This window comes from Camelus ferus, chromosome 1 (genome assembly GCF_009834535.1).
Source record: "Camelus ferus isolate YT-003-E chromosome 1, BCGSAC_Cfer_1.0, whole genome shotgun sequence".
Taxonomy (NCBI): Eukaryota; Metazoa; Chordata; class Mammalia; order Artiodactyla; family Camelidae; genus Camelus; species Camelus ferus.
This window is the reverse complement of record NC_045696.1, coordinates 57564970-57580842: the sequence shown is the minus strand read 5'-3', so window position 1 is coordinate 57580842 and position 15873 is coordinate 57564970. Positions and strand designations below refer to the sequence as shown.

Sequence of the window (15873 nt, the reverse complement as noted above, 5' to 3'; positions counted from 1 at the left end):
ATAAGCAATATCATATGGTATTTTTCTTTCTCTTTCTGGCTTACTTCACTTAGAATGACAATCTCCAGGTCCATCCATGTTGCTGCAAATGGCATTATTTTATTTTTTATGGCTGAGTAGTATTCCATTGTATAAATATATCACATTTTCTTTATCCAGTCATCTGTCAATGGACATTTGGTTCGTTTCCATGTCTTGGCTATTGTAAATAGTGCTGCTGTGAATGCTGGGTGCATGTGTCTTTTTGAATTATATTTTTCTCTAGATATATGCCCAAGAGTGGGATTTCTGGGTCACATGGTAAGTTTATTTTTGGTTTTTAATGAACCTCCATGCTGTCCTCTATAATGGTTTTGTGTGTGTGTGCGTGTGTGTGTCTTTTCGAGGGGTTGGGGAGGAGGTAATTTGGTTTATTTATTTATTTTCAGAGGAGGTACTGGGGATTGAACCCAGGACGTTGTGCGCTTGTGCATGCCAAGTATGCACTCCACGACTTTAACTATACCTTCCCCTTGGGGTTTTATCTTGTTCCTTCATCTGGAGCATACTCCTCTGCCATCTCATTTTGTCTAAGTTGCGAATTGTATTTTTATGTATGTGGTAGGTTAGTTACGTTTCTTGACCTTGGAGAAGTGGCCCTCTGTAGGAGGCATCCTATGTGTCTTACTTAGCAGTGCAGCCCCATCTTAATATCCATGCTATATGCTCTAGGGGTACCCTTTAAGAGGACTGTGAGTCCTGTTGTGGTGGGCTATGTGAGCGGTCTGGTAGGCTTGGTTGGTCCCTAGTCTGATTGGTTGCCAGGCTGTGCCTTGTGCAGATGCTGCTGGCTGCTGTTTAGTGGGGTCTAGTCATGAGGTGGCTGGTTGCAGAATCTTAGGGGGCCCTGGGGCTAGTATTGGCTCACTGATGGGTGGGGTCAGGGTCCCAAAGACTCTGGGGCTGTTGCCCACCCATTGGCAGGTAAAGCTAGATCCTGGGGTTACTGCTGGACTGCTGGCAGGCAGAACTGTTTCCTGGAGTCTGGCTGCAGGACCCAGGAACACCAGAGCTCATTTTAGATTGTTGATGGGGGAAGGTGGTTCCTGACACAGTTGGGTATGGGGTCCAGGATGTCCCGAAGGTTGTGTTGGCCTGCTCATGGGCAAGGCCAGGGCCTGGCTGGTCAGAGTGGGGTCTGGCCTGTGTTGCAGGATTGTAGTTTTCTTGCTTGTGGTGTTTGCCCGTTGGTGGGTGAGGCTGGTCTAGAGGCTTGTGCAGGCTTTCTGGTGGCAGAGGCCAGTGCCTGCCCACTGGTAGGTGGAGTTGGGTTTTGGCCTCTGGTGGGCTGGGCCATGTCTACAGGTGTGTCTAGAAGTGCCTGTGGGCTCTTCAGTCTTTAGGCAGCCTGTCTGCTGATGGGTGGGGCTGTGTTTTCACAGTTAGTTGTTTGGCCTGAGGCATTACCCTGGATCCTACAGGTGGTTAGGTGGGGCCAGGTCTTGATGCTAATAAGCCAGTATGGCAGCTATCACGTGTTCACGCAGTTGAATGTTCCCCAGCATGTCTGCCACCATTGTCTAGGTCCCCAGGGTGAGCTGCAGCTGCCTTCTGCCTCTGCAGGGAACTCTCCAAGATGAGCAGGCAGGTCTGGCCCAGGCTTTACTGCCTTTACCCTGGGTCCTGGTGCACGTGAGGTTTTGCGTGCACCTCTTAAGAGTGAAATCTCTATTTCCCTCAGTCCTGTGGGGCTCCCGCAATTAAGCCCCTCTGGCCTTCAAAGCCAAATGCTCTGGGGGCTCGTCTGGGGAGCCTGATACAGGGCTCAGAACTCTCACTCCTGTGGGAGATCCTCTGAAGTATAATTATTCTCTAGCTTGTGGGTCAACCACCCGGAGGTTATGGGATTTGCTTATGTTGCGAGTCTGCCTCTCCTCCTCATCTCATTGTGGTTCCTACTTTATGTCTTTAGTTGTAGAAGATCTTTCTGGTAGATTCTAGTTTTTTAAAATCAATGGTTGTTTTGCAGATGGTTGTGATGTAGTGTGTTCATGAGAGGAGGTGAGCTCAGGGTCCTTCTTCGCTTTCGTCTTGGCCACTCTCCCTCATCCTACAGCATTTTGATCAGAAACCATGTCCCCCTAAAACTCACTTTCTTGATAAAATGGAAATACACAAAAATTTTATAACAACATGAGTATAGGACATACATATACAGTTTGAACAGTATGTTCTGGGACACATACCTTATCTCACCATTTCAAACAAGAAAGGTCACATTCATTGACTACAGCTGTAGATGTTCAAAATTGAAATAAAAATATCCTATAATATATAGTTATAAAAATATGGGAAATGTAAATTATAGTCCTTGAAGCCCTATAGATCAAGATAAGAAAGCTGAAAGATCAAGTGTAATAACTCCTGAAGAAAAGGCACTGAGTTTGGTCAGGAAGAGGTAATTAGTGATCTTTGAAAATAACTTCAGAGAAATGCCAAGGTATGAAGCTAAACCTTTTAGACAAGGGCTGAGAACAAATGGTTAAGGAGAATATAAATGGGGAAAGGAGATCTGGGCCATGTCTTTATGAACAAATGGTAGAGCAGGACTGATGAATGAAATAGGGTACCTTCTTTTTCTAAGAGAGACTTAAAGATATTAAAAATCAGCAAGAGGCTGAGTGAATGAGACTCTAAGAAAGTTTCAGAAATTAAAGGTGTTTGAGGGAGGCTCCAGAGAGGTAGGAAAGATGAGAAACCTAAGCCAGGGGGCTTCACAAAGAATCAAGAAATAATTTTTAGATTCAGATCTGCTGTCCCAGAAGCCACCACTCAACCAAGGATTTGCACCAAAATCAAGCCCACATGTGTACTGTATACCTAGACAGCAGAGCCCAGCTGACTGGATTTTCTGTGTTCTTCTATTCCCCAGGAGAGAGAGAGCTCCCATAGTGGAAGGAGTGTGGTCATTTAGTCACTGAACACAGCACTACTTCTGCGGCTGCTTCTCAGCTCCCGAGTGTCATCAGCATCACCGAGATGTCCAGCTGACTTGGGAGGGACTTTCCAGCTGACTTGAGAGTTTGTATCTAACCATAAGTTTGTAGCTAATGGTTTTGGGTTAGATTCTGAGAATCAAATAGAATTTTTTTAAGAAGTTTGAGGAATTAATGGTTCTAGTTTTATCCTTGTTTCACACTCTGATATTTAGATAGTCTCTGACTTGTAATGAACCCTAACTGGGATGTGATCCCTCAGGAACTTAGTAGCCTGGGTCTTCAACTACATTACACTGCTCAGAACCATGGCCATTCTCAAAGTGAGGAATCTTTAAGAGGAAATCTATGGAGTATGACAGGGAGATTTCCATGGAAACTTGTCTCTCCCTATAGCATATCTAGAGGATCCTTCCATGTTATGAGTCTACTGCCCCCAAGACTGGTCCTGAGTTCCTCTGAGGGTCCACCCAGAGATGGCGCAGGAAATAACTCCAGCCATGTGCCCTCTCATGGGCTACTTCTTATAAGTGTAGAAAGTCACAGAGGAGCAATTTTGTACCAGTCTTATTCCTGTCCTTTGTTTTCCTCTTTTTTTCCCCCTACATCTAATTTATATGTTCTTATATAGTATTTATCCACTAAAACCATTTTAAATGCTTCTTGGGAGCAACAGTCATTAAATTGTACACTTAAAAGGAGTGACTCCTATGATATGGCTACTATACCACAATAAAAATCTGAAGTATAGTAGATGAACACCATTCCAAAATTTTTTCTCTGCACATATAGTGATAAAAATCCTTTTAAAATGTGTTCAAATGAATTCTAATTTTAATTAAAAACTTTTTTCTTTAACAGAAGACAAGAAATTGAAGTGAAAGAAACTAGAGGTTTTGTTAAAATCTTTCATTTCCAGGATTTTTTCTAAAGAGCCCCCCTCCCCACCTCAGACTATGAAAAAAGATAAAGGAAAATGGTGAGCAATTGGCATCCCTGTGCTTTAAAATCCCAGGTTTCAAATGGACTTCTTGGTATAAATATGAGAATGCTAGCAACTCTCATATTTCCTCTAATCTCTCTGCTCCTCACCTCCCAATTTAGTCTTGTCAGAATAAAGTTCCCAGTTATATTTAATTTATAAAACCTGAAAAAGAAATAATTTTTATTCAGGATGTTTTCCAAATTCTGCAGAAGGATGACCATATTAAATCAAAAGCTGTTCTGGTCTTTTATAATTCTGTAGAGATAAATGCTGCACTTCTGTTGGGGTGTGTCATGGACAGAGTTCTTAAAGTTCATTTTAAGTTCCAAAATATCAAGACAGGAACTAGCCAGGTGTTTGGACTTTTCATTATCTCAAACATATTTCATAATTCTTGACAAAGATTTGCATTTCAGATTAATCATTAGACAGTTTGATAGCACAAGAGTCTTCATTTCCTTACCTTGAATAGCAGGAAAATACAGGAAAGAAATCGTAGGTAAGATAGGGCGTAGTCAGGTTTTGTATTACTGGAGACCTCACCTGAACCTGAATTAGTAAATACAACCTTCCTTTCGATACTCAGGTCATAAATTATATATCGTTCCCTCTAGATTCTATTAGCAGAAAAAAAGTGATTTACAACATAGTGTCTGAATTTAAAAAGTACTTTTAGGACCTGTTATTGATCTTGTTTAGTTTCCTTTTAAGTTAAAGTTGATGATGCCTTTCTTAAAGAGAGGCTCAAATTTTGGTTTACATATTTCATCCCTTATAGATGAGATATATTATTCTATCTTCATATACATAAGTATTATTTTACCAAAGTTTATATTTATAACCTGCTTTACAGTCATCTTTCTCATAATTAGTATTTGTTTTATATTTAACACAGCTTCTCCATCCCCGAGTTCTTTATTTTTATTCATCTTTTCTTATCTGGATTTCATCACACACAGCTTTTGCAAGAGGTTCTCTCATAAAGGCAATCTTCCTTAAGTTCATTCATGTTTATGAAAGCTGTCAGTGACCCTAAAAATTCAATCAAATTTTGATATAATTTTTTTCTTTAGAATATTGTACCAACTTCTCCATTATGTTTTGGTATTGAATGCTGCTGTGGAAAAACATGAGGACAGTCTACGGGGATTTTTTCTTTTCTTTGTAGATCAGTGGCTTTTAAAGTATGGTCCCTGGATCAGCAGCATTAATATTACCTGGGAATTCATTAAAATGAAAATTTTCAGTCCCCACTTTGTAGCTACTGAATTAGAAACTTGGAGCATAGAATCCAGTAATCTGGTTTAACAAACCATTCAGGTGTTTCTCATGCATGCTAAAGTTCAAGAACTGATTAAATATTTACTTTTTCTGTCTGAACACCTGAAGATTTCTTACTTTGAAATTTAATAGCCTAATCCAGGATATCTTAGAATCGAGAGTTCTCTATCAAAATTTCCTGGATTCATCTTTCAGTGTGCACTGATTGGTCACGGACACGTAGTAAACAAATTAATCATTTGGCTCTTATGACTCTGGATGGCCATACAGCTCAAGATAGTTTTAATTTATGCCTGCCTGTTGTCCCAGGATACTTATTACTAGTGTCTCCTTTTACTCTCAGAACTGTCCTAGTTTGGATGATAGACTGCGTGGTCACCCCATTTATGACCATTGAGTCCAGTGGCTTGCAAAATACCTATGACTGATCAAGATGCTGTGTGGACTCTGTGGAAGCCCTGATGGGAGATGCAGAGTAGAGGCCCAGAGGATTTTGGAGCAAAATCTTGCCTATTTTGAAAATTATCCTTATTTTGAGAGGTGGCTCTTGGCTTGCTATTGGGCTGTGGTAGAGACTGAACACTCACTTGGCTGTAGAATACCAGCTGCCCGACATGGTCTACCAAGCCATAGGGTCAGGCATGCCCAGGAACACTCTTTCATCATGTGGTATATTTGGGACTGGGCTTGAGCCAGAGTAAACTGGATGAGCAGGTGGCTCTCACTCTTGGTGTGCTACTCCAGTTGCATTGCCATCCTGCCCTCATTTTATGCTTAAGCCACATGAAGTGCTCTCTATGGCCAGTTGACTGAAGAAGAAAAAAAAATCTGAGCCTAGTTTATAGACAGTTTTTCATGACAGCTAGAGCTGGCTTCTGCAATGCAGCAGCCGTACCAAGGAGTGGCTCTTTAGTAAAAGAATAGGGAATTCCATCCGGTGGGCAGAATTTTAAACAGGACGACTTACTGTCCATTTTGCCCACAGGAAAGCTGGCCTGTGGAGCAGCTCTAGACTAATACATGGATAGGGGCTAATGATTTGGCAGGACAGCCAGGGCCATGAAAGGAATAAGCTATGAGGATTGGTAACAAGTTGGTCTTGGGAAAGAGGTATGTGAAGGGATCTCTCAGAATGAACTTGGAGTGTGAGAATATGTGTGTCCTGTGTAATGCTCACCAAAAGGCCTTTACTTCAGAGTTTTTCTTTACCCAGGTAAGCATGATGACCCTCCTAATTTCAGTGCTAGGGACCTTATGATCAATTATTCAGTGCCAAATATTCCTGTGGGTCAAACATTATGATTACCCACACCAGTCCTTCTTATTAAAGTAACCAGCCCAAGTTGTCTCTGGTAATTTGGTGCTACTTATCTCTGCCAACCCAAGATGTCATCATCCTTATTGAAATAATAGAACCTATTTCAATATCAGTATTTTCCACCTTCATCTCTGACCTACAGAAGACAGCCACTGTGGTGCTTTTCAAATATGTTGGTACTACCTTCATTAATGCATTTCTCAATGTTCTTCTGACAGCTGTGTCCTCAAACTGGGATGGCTTGAGTGGCTAATACATAACAAGTCCACTTTGACATTGTCATCTCCCTAAGTCTTTCTGTTCCTTCTTTTATAAGGGATTTCTGGTATTTCAACTCATCATAGGCCAGAAGTGAATCCAATTTTCAGTCTACAAAAAGATAAAATAATTAGAATTCTACCAACTGCATGTGATAGCACACTGAATCCAGAATCTCTGGTAAGTGCAACTATGTAATAATGTCAGCCTAATTGAAATGATTTTCCTCCATTTCTGGTGTAGTAACTTCATAATTTGGTTCCATATACTTTCCTCCAGGTTTTTGCTGATAAACATTAGTGCAGTTTTGTAACTCGTTTATCATGCAAGCCTTTTGCTCCCAAATTTGACTTGGTAATTGGTCCCACAGGCATTTCAGGATCTTCCTCTGGCCGCAGATGTGGCGGCAACAAAGGGGAGTTGGGTAGGGCGTGAAGAGAACTGGCACTCACTTGCCCGGTAATTACCTCAAGTAGGGTCATTACAGGGTCTTCAAGCAAGGCGGGATCACCATCAATCAGGAGTGAAGGGGCTGCTCTGCTGGCAACAGAGGCTCTCAGTGTTTGCAGTTAACAGATTCCTAGAGTCATCTGAATTCTTCTAGGATAACCGTTCCAATTCCTGGGTCCCCTGTGTTCCTGACAGCCTGTCCCCTTTTCTTTCTCACTGTTCCCTTGTCTGTTTTTGTCTCTTCCTGTTATTGCTCTTTTTGTCTCGCTTACAAGCTGTGTGCCTTCATACTTCAGCTTTTCTCTCTGTATTTGCTCATCTGTCCTCTCAGCTGACCACCTTCTTTTACATGATTCTAATCTCACCCCTGTGTAACTTTTGCTTACACAAAACTAGCTATGCTGCCAACACCCCAGCCCCCCAACAACCTACGCATCCTTCAGTTTGAGTGCCCTACACCATCTGACTGGCTCTCTGAACCTTTGCCTCAATTCTAAACTCTTGAGAGATTCTGATGAGCCCTACTTGGGCTGATGTTCCACCCTTGGTCCCATCTCCAAAGATGGCAGAGTCACTTAATACCTAGGGCTTCCCTTCCTCTGGGTCGTGGCTGGTGAGGTTCTGTAAGAGAGGTTTGGGCTGGGAGGATCCTGTGGAGGATGTGAAAGAAATATGATACAATCCTTGTCTTTAGGGAATTTAATACCATGGCTGACAGCCTGCTGTGCTTCATTATTAGTATTCTGCCTCCTTTTGAGTTTCTGTAATTGAATACTGTAAAGATTATAGTTGGAGTTAGGTAAGGGTAGATTTACAACAATAAAGTTCTAATTTACTGAAGATCTGAACTTCCTTTCCTACGCGTTAAAGCTTAACATAGTAGATTGTAGTATTTATGGAGTCCCTACTGTATCCCCAAAGCTTTGCACATATTTTATTCTCTGAGAAACTCTATTAACACTTATTATCACCCTCTACTCTAGTCTCAGAGAGACTAAGAAACTTTGCAAAAAGACCCACAGTAGTAAATAGAGATTCAGACTAGAGTTTGTCATTCCAGGCTCCGTGGTTTTTCTAGTAACAATACAAAGCTCTCTCTCCAACCAGAGCAATAAGGAGCTTACCTTTAGTTAAAATGAAATCCACTTCTTTTAGAGATCCTAGTGTCTCAGAGGCACCAGAACAAAGCAGAAAACAGGCATGTTAAAGGAGAATTGCGCTGGCGTTGTCTGTTATGGCGCAGCCTAGAAAGGAGGCCACTCCTCAAGCTGCACATTGCAGCACAGTCTGTGTGCCACCATACAGGACGTGTAATTTCTCAGGGACCATACAGGACCTTATAAATCCTCCCCAGATGCCATATGAAGCGTTAATCTTACCCTTGTGAAGACCTGTACTATAGTCTGTGGAAAAAAGAAAAGGTCAACAAAACAAACACATTGTGCTTAGATTTCTAGAAAGCAGACTCACAGGAATTCCTAGGTTTCTTTTTGTTGCCTATGTATCTCAGACAGGATGTAGAGAAGCCTACGAACTGGAACCACCAATAGGTGCAACCGAAAAAGTCCTCCATAATGGCTGTCCTCCTTAGCCAAAGAACCACCAGAAAAAGAGCAGTATAGCAGAATAGAAAACTTTTTTTTCTTCTACTACCAATCCTACTTCAGCCAAACACCAATGGAAAAACTATCTCCCCCATTATAGTTTCTGTGGGTCTGAGCCGGGAGTTGAACGTTCATCTGTCAACCAACGACAGCATTCTGATTCCCCCACCACAGCGGTGTTCACAAGGTCAAAGTCCCAGAAGGAGAGAGAAAGAGACAGGAAGGGAAGGAGAGGGGGAGAAAGAAGGAATGGAAAGAGAGAAAGAGAAATAAGACAGAATCAATAGTCAAAGAGATAATGGCTAAAATTTTTCCAAAACTGATGAAAGATATCAAGCCCCTGATTCATGGTGACCTGCAAACCCCAGGCAGGTTGAGCATAAAGAAGAGCACGTCTTGGTACATCATGGTAACAAGAATAAAAACCAAGATCAAAGGATAAATTTTATAGCAGCTAGGAGGTGAAAAATACTACCTTCAATTTAAGTTGATTTGATGTTGACTTTTTAACACGATGATGGAAGTTGGAATATAAGATGTAAAAGAAAATAACCACTAATCTGGAAATGTAGGCCCTCAAAATACATACAGCAAAAATATTCTTCAATAATAGAGGATCTGCAGATCTGCAGATACTAACTACTATATATAAAACAGATAAAGAGCAAGGTCCCACTGTATAGCACAGGGAGCTATATTCAATACCTTGTAATAGCATATAATGGAAAAGAATATGAAAAAGATATATATATATATATGTCTCTCACTATGCTGTACACCAGAAATTAATGACTCCAGGGGATAGGGGGAATAGAGGAGAAATACTTTTTTCAGACTAACAAAAAATGAGAATGCATTCCCAAAGAAATTGCACTAAAAGAAAAACTAAAGAGTTCTTCAGGAAGAATGAAAATTATCTCAGATAAAAGCATGGAAATGCAGGAAGGAATGAAAAGAGAAAGAGTAAATACATGAATAAATCTAAATGAATATTGAGCATATGCAATGATAGTAATAATGTTTTGCGGGGTCCAAAATATATGTAGAATTAAAATCCATAAAAACAATACAAAAAGAAGAGAATAAATGGAATTATAATGCTCTAAAATCCAAGAATTGCCAGGGCAGTAGTTAAATTAATCATGTGTATTTACTATAAGAAGCCCAGGGTGTATGTAATAATCTGAAGGGTAATCACTAAATACATTTTTTAAAAAAGAATGTACATAACCAAAAAAAAGCCAATAGTAGGGGAAATGGAACAAAAAATATTTGATAACTCAAAAAGGAGGCAGAAAAGGAAAGCAAAAGAGATATTAAACAGGCTAATTAAACAGAAAACAAACAAAATGGAAGACAAAATCTAAATATACCAATAATTATATTACTAAATATGAACAGACTAAATATTCAACTGAAAGACTTAGATTGGATTTTTTTTTAAAGCATATGGTACCTATAAGAGACACATGTTAAATATAAAGCCAAAGAAAGATAGAAGGTAAAAGGATGGGAAAAAATATCCCATGCAAATGTTAACCAAAAGAAAACTGATTTAACTATATTAGTATCAGACAGGGTGGATTTTAAGGCAAGAAGCTTTAGCAGAGATAAAGAAGGACATGACATAATAATAAAATAACCAATTCACTGTAAATAATATAATAATTATAAATCCACATGTAATACAACATAGCTTCAAAATATATAAAACAAAATTAAAAGTAGACAAATCTACAATCACAGCAGAGACAATTGCTCTGATATTTGTAGAGTATAGCATCTGACAGGACAGAATGTGTATTTTTTCAGGTGTACATGTACTGTTTACCAAAACCGAACTGGATCATATACTGGCCTTTATACAAGCCTCAACCAATTTCATTTCATTCAGAATATATTCTCTGACTCCAGTGGAATTAAGGTAGACATCGATAATGAAAGGATAATTTAGACTATCTTGAAATGTATGAAAATTAAGCAATACTTATAAATAACCCATACGTTAAAGAAGAAATCACAAAGGAAATTAGAAAGTATTTTAAACTGATAAAAATGCAACTCACAGGATCCTGCAGCTGAGCAGAGGAAATAAAACAACACAACATACCTGTGCTACAACATAGAAAATGATAACTATCTTCTACAAAATAACACACAGACCACTAGTTAGGTTGAGAGACTGGAGCAATCATGTGTATCCCAGTAGTGCATCAGAAAAGACCTCACCTAGATAAAATGGAGATCATTGGCATTAAAAAGGGGTTAAAGAATTGTGAACCTTGATATTAATGTTTATGTCTATGGATGTGGAAGATGCCAAAAGTGATTGCAGAAGATAAGCCAGAATAAGACTGAGAGTCAGATACTACAATTAGGAAGACATAAAGTTTTTGAAGAAAAAAATCTGAAAACTGAGAAGTTATGTGTTCATTGATGGCAAGAACTGTGTTACATTTATTTTTACGTCTTTCATGCATATAGCACATTGGGAACATAGCAAGAGCTCAATAGATATTTGCTGACTGAACTAACTCTTGTGTCCTCAGAAATTCATATTTATACATGATATGCTAGATGACTATCTCAAATTGAAAGGTCAGGTGATGTAGAGGTGACATATTAAGAACTGAGTGACAGAAAATGCCAGCCAAGATCTGGGGAAGAACTTTCCACACAATGCGAAGATCCTAAGGCAGGTTCAAGCTTGATATGTTTCGAGAATCAGAGAAAGTCTGAAACAATGCATGTGAAAAGTAAGATGCTAAACAATTACGCTCATTTTTATTTAGATGATAGTTATTGAGGTACATGCCTTATCTTCCTTCTGCAGACTTCTTAAGAGTAGGGGACTCTTTTTATTCATACCCATTTATTTCTCCCATAGCTTCTGATATGCCTTTCAGGTTTAAAAAAAAAAAAAAAAAAGGTCCATTAAATTAAATTAAATTGTGGAGGCAAAAGGATTTGGGCAGAACTTACATAGGAATTACCAGAACCCAGGTTTCCTAATAGGAACATGTGCTTCCTTTAGGTCAAAGAATTTTTTTTTCCATTTTAGTTTTGTCTAATTGTAATAAAGAATGTATAATTAAATCACATGCTCCTGGTTTTCCTCTTACTTCATAAATCACCCATTCTCATCACCTTTTCTGGATCTTCTTCCTCTTACAGATTTTTAATGTTGGAAAACCCCAGGACTAGTCCTTGAACCTCTTCTCTGCATACATTCACTTCCTAGAACATCTCCTCCAGTGTCATGGCTTTAAATACCATTTAAATGCTGATGACTCTCAAATTTACATGTCCAGCTTCAGCCTCATATCTGAACTTCAGACTCATAAAACTGCCAGCTCAACATTTCTAATTGGATACCTTATTGGCAACATGCACAAAACTCTTAGTTACTTTACACTCTAAACCAATTCTTACCCTAGTCTCTCTGCTCCCAGGAAATTGCACCATCATTCTCATTACTAAAGCCCCCAAATCAAAGGGTCAACATTGATTTCTTTCAAACCATATATGCAAACCATACTCAAATCATGTCAGTCCTACCTTAAATTCCAAGTCAAACCACTTCTCCCTACCTCCACTGCTACCACCTTGTCCAAATAACAATCACGTTTTATTCCTGGACTATTATAAGCATCTCCCAATTGGATTCCCTGCTTCCATTCTTTCCTGTCTACAGACAGTTCTCCACTGAGTAGCCAGAGTGATCTTAAATAGAGAACCAGATTATGCCACTCCTATAGTCTAAACCTCCAACGGTTTCACATCTTACTTAGAATAACATCAAAATGTCTTACCATTGTCACAAGGCCCCCCATGATCTGGCCCCTGGCTTCCTCTGCCCGCATCCTCCACCACTTCACACCTTGCTTACTCCAGTCCTGCCATCTAGTCCTTCTTGCTCTTCCTCCGTGTATCATTACTTCCTCAAGCCCTTTGTACTCTCTAAAATCTTAACAGTCAGTCAAGATTAGTGAGGTAAATTTGCACACAGATATAGTAGGTTATTCATCTTTGTTTTTTCAATATCTAACTCGATGAATGGCCTATAGTGAAACACAAAGATGTATTTGAATAAAAATATGACTCTCCTTTAAAAAAATGAGGTTTTAGCCAACCATATGATTAAAATGTAAGCCTTCACTGTGATGTAGTTGCCAAAAACATCTAAAGTTACCTAACGCTGCATTAACAGAAGTGCATTGTTTGGAGACAGGCAGGTTCTAGTTCTTCTGGTCTGATCATTTCTGGAATGTTGTACATATCTGGCTCCAGATACCACATATTAAGAGAGATTCTGACCCACGCTTGCAGTTCAGGCAAAGGGTATTTTTCAGAAGAGGTAAAAAAAGAGTGGTCAAAAGACTAGAATATGCCCTGTGAGGGGCCATGAAAGGAACTGAGAATCTTTAGCTTGATGAATACTGACTCGACTGGGGAGGTGACATGAAAATTCTCCCCAAATAGCAAAAAGTCTGCTACATAAAAGAGGGGTTTATGCTTATTCTTGTTAGCCATGAAGGAAAGAAGCAACGGTAGATTTCAAAGAGGAAGCTTTTAGTTCAACATAAAGAATTGTGTACCAGTTTTTCCCAAGCCAGTATTCTGCAGAACATGTGCCATATTAGGCGAAACAAAGTGTCTTTACTGCAGGATTTCTCAGAATCTTTAATATGCAAATGTTAAGAAGAGGATATAATATGCTTCATTCCCAAAATTCATTTATCCATAGAAACTTTTATTCACAGAACACTGTTAAGATCTCTTGAAACAATAGTTCACAGAATGGATTGAGTTAAAGCTGCTCAAAAATGAATAGAATATCTTCTAAAGAAGTATGGTCAAGTTCACATCAAGATATCTGTGGAAAAAGGATGGTGGTGCTGCCACTTCAGTACTTCTGAAAACTTGGTAACTAAAACTAAAGTATTAAAGCTTGGGAAACTGGAGCAACTTTTCTCATTACGTTTACAATGGGAGACTGACTCAACACAGTTCTAGATGAGAATAATGGAGCAAAACCAATGGAAATGAGACTGTCTAGGACAGAATATTTTTCCCTAGAAATACACTGTAGAGTCATGATATTCCCATATCTGTCCACTGATTCATTCATTGTTTGCAAGGTAGTACTTCTCAACTTTTCTCGCCAACACAAACAAAAACCCCTCGTGTTCTACCACTCCTTCCTTCAACCCCCAGATTTTGGCAGAATCCTGATATGGGACCATTCCCCCCACCCTCATTGAGCATTGACATTTTAGAAGCTCAAATCTAGAGTATTAATATAACTTTTTTTTTAATAAACAGGGAAATCCAGGCCTAAATGAAGAAATGGCATTTTAAAATTATGAGAAAAGTAAAAATTACCAAAACAGATCTACTACTTTGAGGCTGAAGGGAATACTACTAAAAACAAGAGTTGTATTCATGAAAATAATGTTATTAAATATTTGTTGCAATAAGCAAGATGATATAATAATAAGAAAAAGCTGTCTGGAGGGAGTATGGTCCTGCCCACCCTTGATTTGGGCACAGTGACAATGATTTCAGATTCGTGGCCTCCAGGATGGTGAGGGAATAAATATGTGTGGTTTTGAGTTTCTAAAAAAAAAAGAAGGAAAGAAAAAAAAGAAAAAGCTGGCCCAACAACATTGAAAAGCCAGGGTTGGAAAATTATAATTAGTTCCTGCACAATTGTCCACAGGAGGGCGTAATCTAGGGCTGAAACATCATAGTCCCTAAGAAGACTATACACTGTAGAATGGCTCATCAGAACTTGCACAATTTATACTTGTTGTTTTCCAGAACCATGTTTACTATCTTTAATTTAGTTTCCAAAGATCTGTCAGTACTGAAAAGGGGGTGTTTGGGTTAGTAGATAAAATACTGTAATTATCAGAAAGATGTATCTTCTGTGTGTTAATAAAATGTCATTTTGTCTCCTACTATCTGTACTGAAGCATTTACTAAGGTCTTATCAAACCTGGATAAGCTGACAAGCCAGCCCCTGGGCCAGATCATACCAGACATATCAATTCTTGAGGTCCTTGTAAACAGAACACTTGCAATGGTAATGAAGAAAATTGAAATACCATTTCTCTGTTATCTTGCAATTTTGCCCCTAAATCAGCACTTCAAAAAGTAGTGTCACCAGTTCTGAATGGCAGGTAAATCAATTCCCACATACTTCTGATAACCAGGGACTAACCTCAGTTAGACATTTGTGTTTTTCTTGGCCATTTGGAGATACCAGGCCAGCTTCAGCAACACTACACAAGGTTTACTGAGTTCACTGATAGACGGGGGGACATGGAGTCTAAGTGGCCTAGAAATGCCTCTATCATGGGAGAAAAGTGGAGGAGATCAGCCCAGATATGATTCTACTTCTCTCTTCTAACCACATCGGAGTGAAAAAAGGTTGAAGATGGGTAATGGCCAAGGCCAGAGCCCGGAACTGGGGTCTAGGCAGAGTCCAGGGGGCCATTAGAGCTTTGTCTTCTTGGTCTCCAGGTTGATCATGTCCCCTTGGATATGAGGAATCTGCTTATCTGCTGAGCCCTGAATATCCTCTGGCTTTATAGGAACATAGTAGTAGCCCATGATGGAGAAGATCAAGCAGACCACCAGCAGGAGGCAGGAAAACAAAATGAATTCGGCCCACTGCAGGAAGAAATACATAGAAGAATATGGGGAACCTGACACTAAAGATATCTTCATAGGACGAAGACTGGGGACAGAGACCCAAGGCCACCAGTTTAGGAAGAGGTTTGGTAGGAGAAAATGGGACTCACTGGCCTCTCCTCACGTTGGCCCAACATGGACTCTACTGCCACTTACATATGCCTATTTCCTTGGCAATGTCTGTGTGTATCTAATCCCACGTCAGAGGGCTGAGTGGGGAATGAGGAGGCAGAGAGTTGGGGGAAGAGGGGAAAAAGGAAGCTGGACAGAAATCCTTGGGTAGTCACGAGCTCCTGCTTCCAT

General features: G+C 39.7%; 2 protein-coding genes across 4 annotated transcripts in view; one reads left to right on the top strand and one right to left on the bottom strand.

Moving 5' to 3' along the window:
* ILDR1 (immunoglobulin like domain containing receptor 1) overlaps positions 1 to 14193 on the top strand; it is a 45634-nt gene extending 31441 nt beyond the window's left edge. For all 3 annotated transcript variants that reach the window (XM_032480247.1, XM_032480240.1, XM_032480230.1), the window contains one exon: positions 2912 to 14193. In XM_032480247.1, the coding sequence (XP_032336138.1) occupies positions 2912 to 2953 (42 nt within the window). In that variant the 3' untranslated portion in view covers positions 2954 to 14193. The remainder of the gene's footprint in view (positions 1 to 2911) is intronic.
* Positions 13604 to 15873, bottom strand: part of SLC15A2 (solute carrier family 15 member 2) — a 31525-nt gene continuing 29255 nt past the window's right edge. Inside the window, exon 22 of the mRNA XM_006189865.3 lies at positions 13604 to 15549. Within this exon, the coding sequence (XP_006189927.2) occupies positions 15373 to 15549 (177 nt within the window). The 3' untranslated portion in view covers positions 13604 to 15372. The remainder of the gene's footprint in view (positions 15550 to 15873) is intronic.